The sequence below is a fragment of the Gallus gallus genome, chromosome Z, assembly GCF_016699485.2.
Source record: "Gallus gallus isolate bGalGal1 chromosome Z, bGalGal1.mat.broiler.GRCg7b, whole genome shotgun sequence".
NCBI classification, from domain to species: domain Eukaryota; kingdom Metazoa; phylum Chordata; class Aves; order Galliformes; family Phasianidae; genus Gallus; species Gallus gallus.
Window position 1 is genome coordinate 23748237 of NC_052572.1, and position 14322 is coordinate 23762558.

General features: G+C 42.1%; 1 protein-coding gene across 6 annotated transcripts in view; it reads right to left on the reverse strand.

Moving 5' to 3' along the window:
- Nucleotides 1-495: 495 nt before the first annotated feature.
- The window catches only part of PDE8B (phosphodiesterase 8B), an 80982-nt gene continuing 67155 nt past the window's right edge, over nucleotides 496-14322 (reverse strand). For all 6 annotated transcript variants that reach the window (XM_025144922.3, XM_040656091.2, XM_004937329.5 and 3 more), the window contains 11 exons: nucleotides 14013-14090; nucleotides 13041-13117; nucleotides 11662-11826; nucleotides 10819-10864; nucleotides 10285-10420; nucleotides 9021-9219; nucleotides 8275-8492; nucleotides 7715-7850; nucleotides 4690-4857; nucleotides 3026-3155; nucleotides 496-2527 (listed from right to left, as the gene is read on the reverse strand). In XM_025144922.3, coding sequence (XP_025000690.2) covers nucleotides 2412-2527; nucleotides 3026-3155; nucleotides 4690-4857; nucleotides 7715-7850; nucleotides 8275-8492; nucleotides 9021-9219; nucleotides 10285-10420; nucleotides 10819-10864; nucleotides 11662-11826; nucleotides 13041-13117; nucleotides 14013-14090 — 1469 coding nt within the window. In that variant the 3' untranslated portion in view covers nucleotides 496-2411. The remainder of the gene's footprint in view (nucleotides 2528-3025; nucleotides 3156-4689; nucleotides 4858-7714; nucleotides 7851-8274; nucleotides 8493-9020; nucleotides 9220-10284; nucleotides 10421-10818; nucleotides 10865-11661; nucleotides 11827-13040; nucleotides 13118-14012; nucleotides 14091-14322) is intronic.

A 14322-nucleotide genomic window follows, 5' to 3' on the forward strand; every position in this document is an offset into this window, starting at 1 on the left:
AGCACTGCTAGCAGGCGAGGGGAGGGGTTGTCCCACTCTGCTATGTGCTGTGCGGCCTCACCTCCAGCACTGGATGCCACTGGGGTGACAAGATAAGGACATAAAGCTATTAGAGAGCATCCAAAGGAGGGCTGCAAAGGTGGTGAAAGGTCTGGAGGGCAATGGACGTTTCAATGTTTCTATGATTCCTTCTAAATTTCTTTTTCCAGATCTCAGTAAAGCAGAATTCTGTATGTTCTTGTGGAAGTAAATGTCTTTGTCAGAAATATCGTCAGTATCTGTACAGAGAAAAGAGGCAATTTAAGCATATATGTATCTGAGGCAACAGACTTAGTGGGAGACAGGTAAGAGTCTGACAGAAGAGGTACATAAAGATTAATTCATGCTTATTTCTTCTACTCTTAAAGAGGACATAACTCCACATGAATTACTTTTTTACTTTGGGTAAAAAAGACACAAGATCTTCCAACAAATATTTCACATGAATGCTTTAACTCAGGTACTGAGGCTGAACTTTATTTCTTACGTTCCTTCTGCCATTGACATTCCTCTTTGTGTGACAGAGCTGTTGACAATACTAAACTGGAATGTTCTACATGGCTATGATCTTACAGTTATGCAGTATGATCTTACAGTATTCAACAAATCAAATTAAGAGGACAAAACTTTGAAAGTTTAAATTCTTTTCTCTAATGCAAGCTGCGGTGAGCATTCAGTCATTGGAACAGTTTAGATACAACCACTGAGAGCACTAGTTCTAAATAAAGGAATGGTAAAAGCAGTTTACTGTATAAAAAGCAGAGGTTCAACTCATCTGAATATAAATCCATTGAAAAAAATGTTGCATATATAATAGGAAATAATGAATATATATCTTTCACCAGAAACACCATTCTTTGAATATACACAGTACAGTGTTTTAATACACAGCAACCAAAAGTAAGGCTCTATTACAATTCTAACAAAAATATACCTTATATACATTTTTTTTCTGCACAAACATTTTATGAATGTTTCATTTTGTTTTCCAAACTTGGTACAAAACATACAAAAAAGGTTGGCACATTACATAAGCTACCTGCAGTAAACAATCACTGTCGCTTTTCTTCCATAGCTATCTAAGCTCCTTTTATTTTTTTCTCAATTCAGTTGCTGATGCAGTGTAAAGGTGTGGTAAAGAGTCTGCCTCAAGACCCTTTGTTTCAACTCAAGTCACTGATTTGACACTTTTGCCTGCTGCCTGCAGTGCAGAGTGTTTAAAAATCAGCAGTTCTGCCAGTATTTATTAACGGAATAATCTGAGAATAGTCTAAAATCTGAACTCATGTCCATGGTCTGCATGTGGTTAAAATGAGATGTACAAAAATACGCATTTGTGCTTCAGAAGCTTTAGCATAAATTTCATATTTTAAAACCAATGAAAAACTATGTTTGATTTCTGACTCACTTATTTACAACTTTTGGAATGCTTTTTTTACATGACCAAACAAAGCAGCATTTTGTTAGGAAGGGAAAAGCAGTACAAATTGTAATGCTGTTATAAATTATAACGTGGAATCTTTTTCTTTTTTAAAGATGAAGTTTCATCTGATCAGGAAGTAGCACAATATATGGCCTTGTCGTAAAGTTTAGATCAGTTTAATGAAATTGACTGTGTACAACCATCACGTTATAAAAAAGGGATGTCCATCAACATCAACTGCCACAATGGTTCGTATGTAAAACTTGACAGAATATCACATGTAAATATCTAAGATGGCAGAAAAATGTGGATGGCACCAATTACACAGAACATGCTTATTTTCCTCCACTGTACAGCCAGTTTATGGGAATTTCACTTCTTATACAGAAAAGGAAGAAGAGATTTATATTGTCTGTGATGAAAGTTTTGCTTTAAGTGGTGCTGGGTTTGTTTTTAATGTGTCCAGTTTCTTGAGGTTTACTTGTTCTACTGTGCATGCTCTCTTTACAACTGTGGTTGAAAGAGCTAAAGAACATTGGCAGAATTGGAGCAAATTTATGCTAGGTAACTGAGAAGTGTTTACGGTTTTCAACTTATTATTTTCCTGGTGATTAGATTACCTGTGTCTGAGAAACAGCTGTGTAAAGTGTTAGTGGATACAGTTGTATTTGGTACAAGATTCGACAGATTTGTATTTGGTACTAGAAATTAGTTTTGGAAGTACCTTATTGGCCACAAAGTGGTATTTCCAAAGTGCACTTGTTTATGGCCTTTTTGAAAATATTTTTGTGTGGAATTTAGAGCTTAAAAATGATGGATAAAATACTTTGTTCTCGAGACACAGTCTTAGTTTCACTTGAAAGGAAACACTATCCCCGTTGTATCCAAGTTAGTAAGCGATTCACAGTGAAACTGGTAGATTAGGAGGTCTGTTTTTCTTGCTTTAGTGTCAGTTGTTGTTTTCTGATGGAAGCCTGAGACTCTTGCATTTTAACTCATCCAGCATCTTCCAGTGTTTGTAGTTATTGGCCAAGTGTTGCATCAAAACAGGCAGGTGTGCAAATGCTGAAACAGAAGAACAATCTTTCTACATGTACAAAATGTGCAGCAGAACAGCCCTGCCTTGTCTGAAATCAGCATTCTCCTATCTCTGGTAGTTAATGCTAATGGGGAAGGATTTTTTTCAGTCTTTCTCCTTCAAGTTAATCCCTTTCTTAGTGTATGAGGAGGTTAGCCATGTTTTTCTATCATGCAAACACTTTGATATTCGTTTCTGCTTTTCAGAAGAAAAGACCTACACAGGAAAACTTGGTTTTAAGCTACTATTCCCTCCCTCTTTACATAATTGGTTATGTACTTAGCTTCTGTAAAAGGGGAAGTGTCTTACTGCACAGTGACAGAAATCAAATTCAACATCATGTGCTGTACTGCAGACTAAATGCTGCGTACTGAGTACTGTGCTGCCCCTGTGGAAAAACAGACTAATAGCCAGCTTGAGATTATTCATTTTAATCTGTAAAAATTGCTGCCTCAGAGCCAGGAAAAAGAAGCAGGACTACTTACCATCCCATGCATCAAACATGTCTGTTATAAAATAGTCAATGAAGGAAATCTGTGACTTGGGAATGCTGCAGGTGTTTCTGTCAAATACTGGCATCACAACAGGCAGACCCTGTCTCTTCTCTTCATCTGTCTAAGAAAATGAAACACCAGTTAGTCTCTGCAGCTTTGCTGCCTTTCATGTTGAAACAGCAAAGGCCAGAGGACTACGTGAACTGCAGTAGGAGCCTTCAGACAAAACTCTGAACCCCAAAAGTGAACTTCCCGTGCTTTATTTCCTCTGGAGCAGGGAATAAAATTAACATCTCTTCCACCTCACTGGTACTGCTACTGCAGTGCTGTGACTGTTCTTAGCTCAAGTGAGATAGAACGCTCTAATCTGATGATTGGGGCCCACCAGCTAAATATGGAAAATGGAGTTTCAGAGTCCTTTAGCAGAGGATTATTTGAACTCTTCCACAGCTCTGGTTGCTGTTCCAAACCATTTATCTTTTAAGTAAGAGGAATGCTGCTGCCTGTACTTGCTTTGCTTCTCTCATGTTAAAAGAATAACAGAAGTCAGAATATGCCCTTTAACTCTGCCCATAAATGGAAGAGAGCTGATTGTGTTTTTCTTAGTGTGGTGGTGGAGCCAACCAGCCCAATCAGAATCATAACACATACATGAAGTACTTTTGTCAGCACTGAATACTGGACGTGACAGCAAAGCAGCTCCAAAATTACCAGATGAGGTGAATGAAAAGCTGGCTGCTGCCTAAGGCTGGCAATTTAAAACTAGCTTGCCTGCTAGTAAACTACCTTGGAGGCTCAAGAGGTGCACCTCAAAGTGGTCTTCGATCTTGCTCTGACAACAATCAAATGTATTCAGAAGGCTTCAAATAAAATTAACACGTCCTATTCACTAGTATTCTTTCCTCCAGGTAACACCTTTTTTGTCTTTATGCTCTGAATTTGCATGGCAGGCATGCTAGGACGCCTCCCGCCCCACCCCACCCCCTTCTGTCTCTCCATTCCAAGCTGCTGGTTTCCATGCCATCTGTGGAAGCTAAGAAAATGACACTTGTTCAAAATAGAGAACCTGAAGAGTGCTTCACTGCAAAGACACTGCTAGACACTGCTGTTTGTGTTAGAAAAATTGAGTACTAAGAAAGGACATTGGGCTTCCAGTTCTGCCCTTAGGGTTCCCATGCAATAAGCATTTTTCTGCCCATGTGCCTGCATGCTGGCTTGCCCCATCCTCTGCCTATGGTAATGATGCTTCAGGTACCATCTTAGAAGAGAAAGCATCAGCATCAGATTCAGTTGAGGGATTCATCAGGCATGGAATCGCTCCTCATGCTCTGTTCAGGGCAGGTATTGACTGGGACTAGAAGGTGGAACAGTGATGATGATTGAATGTTAGACAAATGAAGTTACTGAAGTTAGTCAAGTAACTTGGTTTCTGTTAGATGGAGAAAGTTGAATTTGTAAAGCCTTTCTACCACTCTGTACCACAAGCTTTGGAAGAAATAAATGAACTAACTTTGGAGTGAATTCTTCTCATGAATGGGGAGAAAACTGTACTGTAGAGTCCATGGTGATGCCAGGCAGATTCCACTGGAACAACAGACCAGCTAATAGCCACCTTCTTCCACAGGATAATAGTCCAGTGATAAAAATTTACATACCTGTGCAAAATATTCCTCCGAAATCCTCCCTGCCCATTCAATGCATAGTTCTAGGGGACGACACGGATTTGCTACGTCTGCACATTTAATCATCATACGCTTGATCAGTGTTTGGTTATCTGGAAAGTTCTTCATGTTGGCTGTACATTCACAGTCACTGCCTTCATTCTGTAACAGAGAGTTGGTTATGAACACTGATGGCCAGCATCCCTGCTAGGATTAAATATATCATTATTAGCAGTGCTTATGTGGCAGGTGGGTACCCAGCCTGGTGCCTTCTCCCTGCATACAGAGTACCAGGAAGTCAGAGAAGAAAGCAGTGTCTGAGAACAGCAGCCTTGCAGAGTAGCTGATGGTAGCACCACCACTGGTGGCAGCTTGGGAGGTTCTCAGAAATAACACAGTTTGCAAAATAAACAGAGGCTTTGTTAGCTAGGGTAAGTTGCCCTTCTCTGCATCCCAGCCTTGCCTTTTGGGAACCGGACCAGAGCAGGGAGTCATTTACCTACAGCAAGCTGACAAACCATCATCACTGCTGCATTTAGGGTTTGGGGGCTGTGACTGGAGGAGACTGCTTCATCCAGGTGGGTGTTTTCACATTTAATTCACAGATTAGAAAACTGAGGCAGGCAGAGAGGAGTGATTTGATTTGCACAATTTCTTTTAGAGGCAGAAAAGCAAGTGTATGCCACTCAGTTTCATTATGTTCAGTTCCATTGTGTTTTCAGTGACACTTGTCCCTTTTTTTGTGCTGGATTTTGTACCTTTTGCCTGGTATACCTTTTGGTCTTTGGTACCTGCTAAATTTGAGCCTCACCTAATCTAGGAGATTAACAGTAGGAAAACGGAGTAATGGCAGCCACATACTGAAGCGTCCACTGACTGCTGTGGAGAATGAATGGAAGGAACTGAGCATTTGTGAACTGTCTGCTGTGGCATCATCTGCTGGGTCCTGGATAGTTAGAAGGGCACAGGTATATTATGTTCCTTTCTGAGTAATAAAAACCCTCCACCTCAGGTCAACATGGCATTAATACTATTCTCAAAATAATACATTTGTGTAATTATGGCCTCCCTTCACTGCTAAATTCAACTCTGAGTCAAAAATTGAACATAAATACTTTTTACCACCACTGCTAAATTAATATCTTCGTGGTTTATGGGCAGATACTTTGCAGTTGCCAATTCAGCATTTATCTTCTAACTTTATGTTTAGCAGTTAATTTTTTCAGCATGGGCAGCCCAGCAAAGAGCTGCTAGATTAGACCTGCTCGTACACTGCTGTTCAAGATCAAAAATATGAAGAGCCACCATTAAAAATAAGGAACAGAACAACCTACACTAGGGGAAAAAACAAATGAGTAAGGTGTGTGGCTTGTGCTGCACTTGTATGGCTTCTAACTCATGTATGTTTTAAAATAGCCAGGAGGCTGAATTGAAGAAAAAACATGTTTTCTGCAGGTACACTGTAGTGATTGGAGTAGAAAATACAGAGGACATACAAAAGCTGTCTAGGAACTGTTAGAACAGATGCATTAATGTGGTATAAGTAAGTAAGATTCTCAGGACTGCATTTGGAGCTTGGAAACACTGTGGTTTCAATGGGACTTGTGAACCAATCCTACAGGCAGGGATACCAGAGCATGGAGATTTCTTAAGGAAGGAGGTGGAGAAATACACCTGATCTGCCAGAGGGAGACATGCAGCACCATCTGAGAGTGCTGATTTCCCTTTGCCAAGTCAGAGAGCTTTTCAGAAGTTGGAGCAAGTTGCTGTCTGGCCCACGTTTTAAAGTACAGGCAGAGAAATCCGAAAGTGGCTGATTCTACAAAGCGAGGCGTGCTGATGTATCACTGTTCTGTGTGCTTTGATGTAGAGTGGAATCACTGCTGTCTTGGCTGGCCTTTCCCGTGATATCCTGTGAGAACTAGCCCATGAAAAGCTCTGCTTAGGTGATGTGATGGCAGCACAGTGCAGAATGGTGACGGAGACCTCTGTGGTGTCCAACCATCGTCCCTCTGCGCCATGTGAGTTCTGGCAGCACAGATGCATCAGGCAAATTCAGACCCAGTACCACATGCAGAGCTTGGAAGCGCTGGGGACTGACAGTGCAAAAGGTACACAGAGCCAGTGAAGTTCAGATGCATTTGTCATTTCCAACTCAGACTGCTCGGAGAATGGAGCTCAGTGCTCCCTACAGGCAGACCAGGTAAAGTGACTCTGAAGTCAGAAACCTCACCAGTCCTGCTTGGTTTCTGCATCCATGACGGATTATGGAGGAAAAAGTTGAGTTGTGGGGAAGTAATGGAAGCTATTTTCATTTTTTAGTATAACTGAACTTTACCTTGTTCTAATTTCTTTTTCTCATGTCTAATAGAACACTATTTTCACCAAGTGGTGATGATCTTTGTTTAGGTGAGTAACTCTGCTAGGAGAAAGATGTCACACAGTGTTCAACCTCAAGAGGCAACAAATGAAGGTAGAGAGGGGCCTGAGCTAGAAAACACATAGGTAATGTGTGAAATAGGCCTAGGCTGGCTGTGGAGGATTAGTGTGCATGAATTGACAGGAAAAATGGCCCAGATTGCTTCTGATGAAATCAGGAATGGGGCTGGGGTGGAGGGACGTCAGGAAGCAGCAGAGTTGTTCCTCAAGGCTGCAGTTTCCTCAGTTAGAGACCCGGGCTGAGGGAAGTCCCACCTCTCAGAGGCAGGACTGTAGGCACAGTGCTGACCTGGCTCCATGCACTGTTACTTTGCGTGTACAAAAGCATCTACTTCCATGTTTTGTGAACACAAAAAAAGCTTTGAGAGCAAGGCCTATAAAATAGAAGTAAGCTAAAAGCAGAGTCCAGACACGCCTAGAAAATTGAAGGAAATATTTTTTCACACACCGAAGTGTGAGATCAGAAATCCAGTTGTATCCTTCGGGCAAGTCAGTACAATGTGAATGAAACGATACCTCTCGTTATCTTGGAAAAACTTCACTGAAATGCTGAGAGGTGCAAAGTCATGCAGGCACTTACATGTGAGCCGGTCTCCTCCGATGCCATTGGCTTGTTGATGCTGTTCACAAATTTGTTCACGTGTTCAAAGTGCTTCGTCATCTCTGTTGCCAGAACCATATCAATAATGGCCTGGCGCAACGTCCGATAGCGATTTCTGGGAAACAAAAGTAGTTCTTGCTCACAAGCCTGCCAGACAGAACCTTGTCCTTTCCTTGTCCCTTCCCAGACTGCTGCAAAACACAGCTCAGGGGCTCACCCACATGAGCTGATGCCTTCATGGCTATGAAAGGTGCAGGGTTTGAGTGCCATTTTGACTGCCATTGCAGTCCGTAAAAGATTACCCAATACCCACATGCTTCCAAACCATGCAAAACATACAGTGCTACAAATGCAGAGCACAGGGGGTGGGGTAATCAAAGCCTATTTTAGAATACTGTTTACTTGGGATTCTGGAAGAGGTTAATTATCAATGTCTCCATTCAAATCACATTTCCTGACTCAGAAGTTGTGCTCTTAATCTACCCCAGACTGAAATCCCCAAACAATGCAGACACACTGCCCTTCTCCAGCAGACCCACCTATCAATATTCTTGAAAATGTTGCATTTGCTGTCTTTGGCCGTCAGTTGAAATGCCAGTGCTGTGTGATGGCTCTCTAGCACAGCAGTATCATTGTAAAGGACAGCTAATTCACTGCCCGCGTTGCACAGGAAAGAGTTGGTCCGTCCAGGGTGATCTACATCGTGAATGGTGGCTGCTATTAATGCAGCCACCTCATCTAAATGGTCAAGGCTTCCCTGCAGATGAGAAAGAGATCATGACATGGCACAAAAATTACAACAAAATAATTTCTGATCATTTTTTGTACCCACAAATATACAACCTTAATCTTGAGTGCAGGGACCCACCTCCTTGCAGTCATTTCACACTCACTATGCACACTTGTTACCTCCTCCAAAATCCTCTATCCTCACCCAAACTCTACTTTATTAATTTAGATTTCACTATGTTGTCACCTCACAGCATCCTCTTGTAGGCACTCTTCCACTTTGCACATCTGTCTGAATGACTCTATACTGACAGTACTCCTACAGACTTTGTATGTTTTGCAAAGCTATAAATTCCTTCATCCTATCAACAGACTTCATAGAAACTGTGTGGGCCTGCAGGCATCACAGGAAAAGACTTCAAGGGCAGAGTAACTTTATGGAGCCAGGACCATTACTGGAGTAAACAAATGTCTTTGAATGATGCACATAAATGGCAGTTCAGAGTGGCACCTGAGCAAGCATACCCAACTCCTAGCTCGTAGGCAACGGTTTTACCTTAACTCTCTCCTTTCCCAGAAAGAAGGCAGTAGCGTGCAGGACGTCCGCAGCGTGTGTGGAGTTGTGGTAAGCGTTGGAGGAGTGGTAGTTGGCTTCGATCACCTGCAGCCATGCTCGCAGTGTGGCCTCTGAGCAGTTCAAAAACTCAGGGACCCCAAACCGGCCAAAAACCTTTAAGCCTAAATAAACTAGTGGCCTAGGAAACAACAACAGAAAATAGCACTGCTGTAAACGTAAGTACTTCTAAAGAATGATGTTTTCATCCCAGAAACCAACAAGACCTTAACAATAAAAGGTGGGGGGAATAATTAAACATCTCTGTTGCGCACCTGAACCTCTATAAAGCCTAACCACTTAGGTTACAGATGGATACATCTTTCAGACTTGATGTGTTTTGCAAAGTGGCACAGCTCCACTACAGATTCACCAATTCTTATGATTTTACCTTGGGTTTCAAGAAGCCTCAGACAAAAACGCTTAAAAGCTCTCTTCCTTTGTGTTTTGAGTATCTGTTCATCAATCAAAAATACATTTGTTTTTGAAGAGAGAAAACACAGTTTAAACGTAGCCACATCCCAAAGGCTAAAAAACAGTAAGACAAAGTGCAAACACTTACAGTTTCACGTAATCTTATGACTTCATGGGTACAGGTTCCTACTTCCTGAATGTATCAGGTTGGCAATATGCAAACTATATTGATTACGTCTTACAATCATTACAATAATCACAATCTCAGGCTCTTGATCCTATCACTGGCTTATCCTCCAGCTCAGTTTTTATCCTTATAATCAAAAGCCATGGTTGTCTCACAGCTCACAAAATCATTGGGGGATTTAGGTGATGGAGGGGAGCAGCTTCCTTTTTCCAGCCTGACCATTTGTGCAGTAGCAGAAATGAGGGCATTGGTGGGACGTCTAGAATGTAACAACACTGGGCTGTGATAGTGTGACCTGAGAAAGCTGGTGGGAGTCAAACAAGGTCGGAGTTGAACAGGAAACAACCTGGGAGGGTCGGAGATGCTGTCAGGGAAGAAAACAGCCTGCAAAGAGTTTCCCGTGGCCTGTGCATATATCCTAACCCTGACACACGCTTGGCTTGTAGATATTGTAGGTGGTATGGACACGTACGTGCATGCACACAAAACAGGAAGACAGCTCTCGCAGACTTGCAATATCTTTCTTCAGTTTTCCTGAGCAGAGCACTTTATGCTACAGCACCTCAGCAACAGTTTTATGGGCACCCAGAGAAAAGAATCAAGTACCTTTTATTTGTAACAGCTTCCAATTCAAAGATATTGAAGTCCCAGCTTTCCTCATTATCCAGGAGCTGTGCAATACAAGGTGGAACATCATTGATAGTATTTGGCACTGAAAGGTGACTGTGGCTCAGGTTCAGATCTGTTGAAATAGAATTTGGGAATTACAGCATTTATGGATTTTTTCTTCCTACATGCAGTATTCTATTTAGAAAGCAACTCTTTTACAAAAACAACTCTTTCCCTTACAATACAAAGTTTGTAAAAGCTTACTATATGTGGCTTTTGTCATTTCTGATTATCTGGAAATAAATGAAAGAGATCACCAGATGACAGTTTAGTTAAGTTTCTGGCCTGATTTTCTATGTTTTAAATGCATTGTTTTAGCTATTTGAACCTGCTTCAGATCCAAAATAGAGGCAGTCCAACTCTCGCTCTACAGTCACTTAGATGACCATTTCCGAAGGCATGAATTTCTCTGTCATTAGCATTTACAAATGAAATCACACATGCAAAGAGAAATGTAAAACGGTGGCTTACTTTTGGAACACGCGTACTCATTTCCAGACAGTCTTCTCAAGCCATCCTAAAATAAACAAGGTTATTAAGAAATTGTGGCAAAAATAATTTCCATGTCTCATTACTTGGAGAAACACTGCACACATGCTCCCTCTTAGCTATTGTATCTGGGCATTGAAAGTACTGCTCCTACTTGTAGCACTATAATAGAATTATAAGCATCATTCTTGCTTTAAAGTCTTTCAAAACAGACATAAAAGGATCCAAGGAACACTAGCACAAGACCTCCAGAAAAGATTACTACTAACCATACAGTGCACTGCCCTCCTTGACCCCTCCACACGCACCCGAAGCGTTTCATCATTTATATTAACCACTATCATTTATTTTCTGTTTCCTTTTCATTGTTTTGACAAGGATTAGCTCAGTGTTCATTACAAAATGGGGCAATCCATGCTGAAATCCAGGCAGTCTGTCTTTGGCAGACAGCTTTGCTACTGTTGGAGGACCAAAGTCATAACCTGATGAAAGTAGACGCCGCTATTCTCATCCAGTTGTCAGGTTGAATAGCTGTAGAACAATCCCTCTAATCCCATCAAAGTTTCTAGAGTTCCTAAAAAGTATCTACTTGAGACAAAACAGATTAGGTGATACGGTTTCCAGTGGTGACTATGTTCACTCCTATATGAGGATGAATGCATGCAACAGACTGAGATATAGCCGTGTCTTACTACATCTTGGTATGTAAGCCAAAATGTTTAAGTGAAACAGCGATACATTACAATTCTGCTTCAGCTGCTTGTGGTAGCAGATCACTGAACCGTAATGCATGACTCTGCTAATGGTAATTTCGTCTTTACTTACAGTCATCAGACCTCCAACAAGATCACTTGTGTGAGGATCTTCATCTTTGGTACCTAGCTGAGGGGAGTAAAGTTCTGTTGTCCGCAGGATTTCCAGAACTCTGTCCAAGGCCTCTGCCACAGTGATGGGGCTGTTTTCCTGGGCAGCATTAATTATGTTAATAACCTGAAAGCAGATTAGGGAGGTAGGCAAGGAGGAGTGAATACCAAATATTTGTCCTGCTATGTAATGTTACTAACTGGATTACACTACTTCCCATTTAGCAAACCCTGTGTAGTTTCCCTCAGTCCCTTAACTCTGAAAATGCAACTGTGTGCTTTGAGTCCCTGGTACCCACCTGTTGTTTGTAACTGGTAGGCTCCTGGGAAGTGAAAGCAGAAGGGTATGAAGTGCCCAAAATAGTTGTGGGTAAGCAGACCAACACATAACCACGTCACAGTTCTGCAGTACAGCCAAGGCTGATCAGAAGAAATCATTTGGTTCCCACCTCCCCCCCCCCCCCCCCCACAAAAAAAAAAAAAACAAAAAAAAACCAAGAACTCCTACAAATCAGATATCCTCATAATGGATGTAAAGCCTTCATTTTCTCAGTGCAGATGAAAAAGGGCAGAGAGCAGCAACAGCTGGGCTGCGAACAAGGGAGAAGAGGATGACTCTCTGTTGCCATTCACAAAAAGTCTAAACTGCGATACAGGAAAGTAGCAATGGCACAGCAGCCCTGAGGACTGCTCCTGGCAATACCAGGACTTGGATAAAACCCCAGTCAGAACTACTGCAGGGGCACGACAGGCTGTGCTTATGGAGAAGGAGAGGAGTTAGCTGCTGCAATGGAAAGGCAGGTGCTAGGAAGCAAAGAGCTTGATAGTATGAAGATTGGGAGAGTAAAAATTGGTTTGAGGACAGGAGATGGCAGGCATGCTGTTCTGTGGGATAAATTACCATGCAGCTGGTTTGAGATAGCAGACAGTGAAACACGGATGGTGAAGAAATGAGTGTGGGAAAGTAGGGGACAGCATGCAGTGCAGAGGCTGCCTCTTCTGTATGCTGTCTTACAAATACCAATGGCAAAAGCAAAGATGAGACTATGAAGTATGTGTGCTCCTACACAAGCACAGACAACAAAGCAGGTTTCTCTTCCTGCCACAAGCAGAGCACCTAGCATGGACAGACACCCTTTTCACCTTTTTCATCTTTTTCTTCATGATTAAGTCTTGGAATGAGAGGTGCAGAAAGGTTTAAGAAAACGCAGCCTGACTTTAAATATTTTGTTAAATACAAGAGGTGGTAAAGATCTGGAGGTACTGCCAAAAACTATACATTTCCCTATAAGGGCAACTCCAAACTCTGAGCCCACAGGAAAGGCAATGCTCAGGACCCACCTTTGTGATCGGAGCTTCTATTGTCATTGAGTGGATCCTTGCCATAGAAGAGTACCGCCGGGTCTGTACACTTGGAGCTGCCATTAGAGAGAGCACTGCTTATACACAGCAGAGTGTAAATTAACTACCTGACACCATTTAGCCAGTGCCAAAGGCTGCCACTAGGGAACAGCATGACAGCGTCCAGCTAGTTTCTGTTTCTCTTGTATCTCTTCTGCAAGTTTTTGCTTTACTGTTCCTTTTCCTGCACTGCAGACTGCCTCCTGTGCAGCCACCTTTCACTGCTGCTGTCAGTTTTTCTCCATCCATCCATCCATCCATCCATCCATCCATCCATCCATCCATCCATCCATCCATCCATCCATCCATCCATCCATCCATCCATCCATCCTTCCTTCCTTCCCACACTTCAGCTCTACTGAAAGGAAGCTGTACTTACACCATACTATACTTCATGCCCATCAACTCCCACTCTCCCCTTGTTTGCCAATGGACTTGAGTCAGCCACAGCTTCTTCTGGGAGAGAATGTAGCCCCCTCATCTCAGTGTTGCAGCTGCTCTAAGGAAACCCATTATTGTGCCCTATAAGGTGTGCTTTTCTCACCACACACTGAAACAGAAGGAAATCTCTGCCCAACCACCCCAGGCCTGGCAGGCAGTCATAGGTGGGATCAGGAGCAGCTCTGCTCTCAAGGAACCAGCAGAAATCAGTCCCTCCATGTCCCCCACCAATGAAGCCACCAATCCTCTCAGTGAAGGCATGGTGCACTGATATACAGCACAGTTACACTGATGCTCATGCTGGGGCATTGCTTTGCAGTTCAGAATAAAGAATTTTTAAAGAAGTTGTAAGACACTGAAGAAATCTCTGTTCAATCACCCAGGAACCTGTCTGGTTCCTCTTTCACTCTGTTTTTGCTGCCTCTGTTCTCTATTTCTAACCTTATTCCTAACTGTTTTCTATTTTCTTACCATCACTGCTTTGTGAAGTTGTCGACTTAACATCAATTGAGTCTTTCCTTCTGTTCTTGCATTTGAAGGAATGGGATTCTGTAAATGCAGAACAAAACCTTTTAAAATGTGCCAGTAATAAATGCTTGTCCATCCCAAACTCTGAACGTTTAAATAATCTTTACAGTACCACATAAGTAGGGGAAATATTGTAATCTACAGCTCAGAACTGGGGACTGAGGGACTGAGATACAAACTTGGAGTACACCAAGGTTCAGCAACTTGCCTAAGGTCACCCGGAAACATGCTTGGAAGAAAGACAAGACCATTA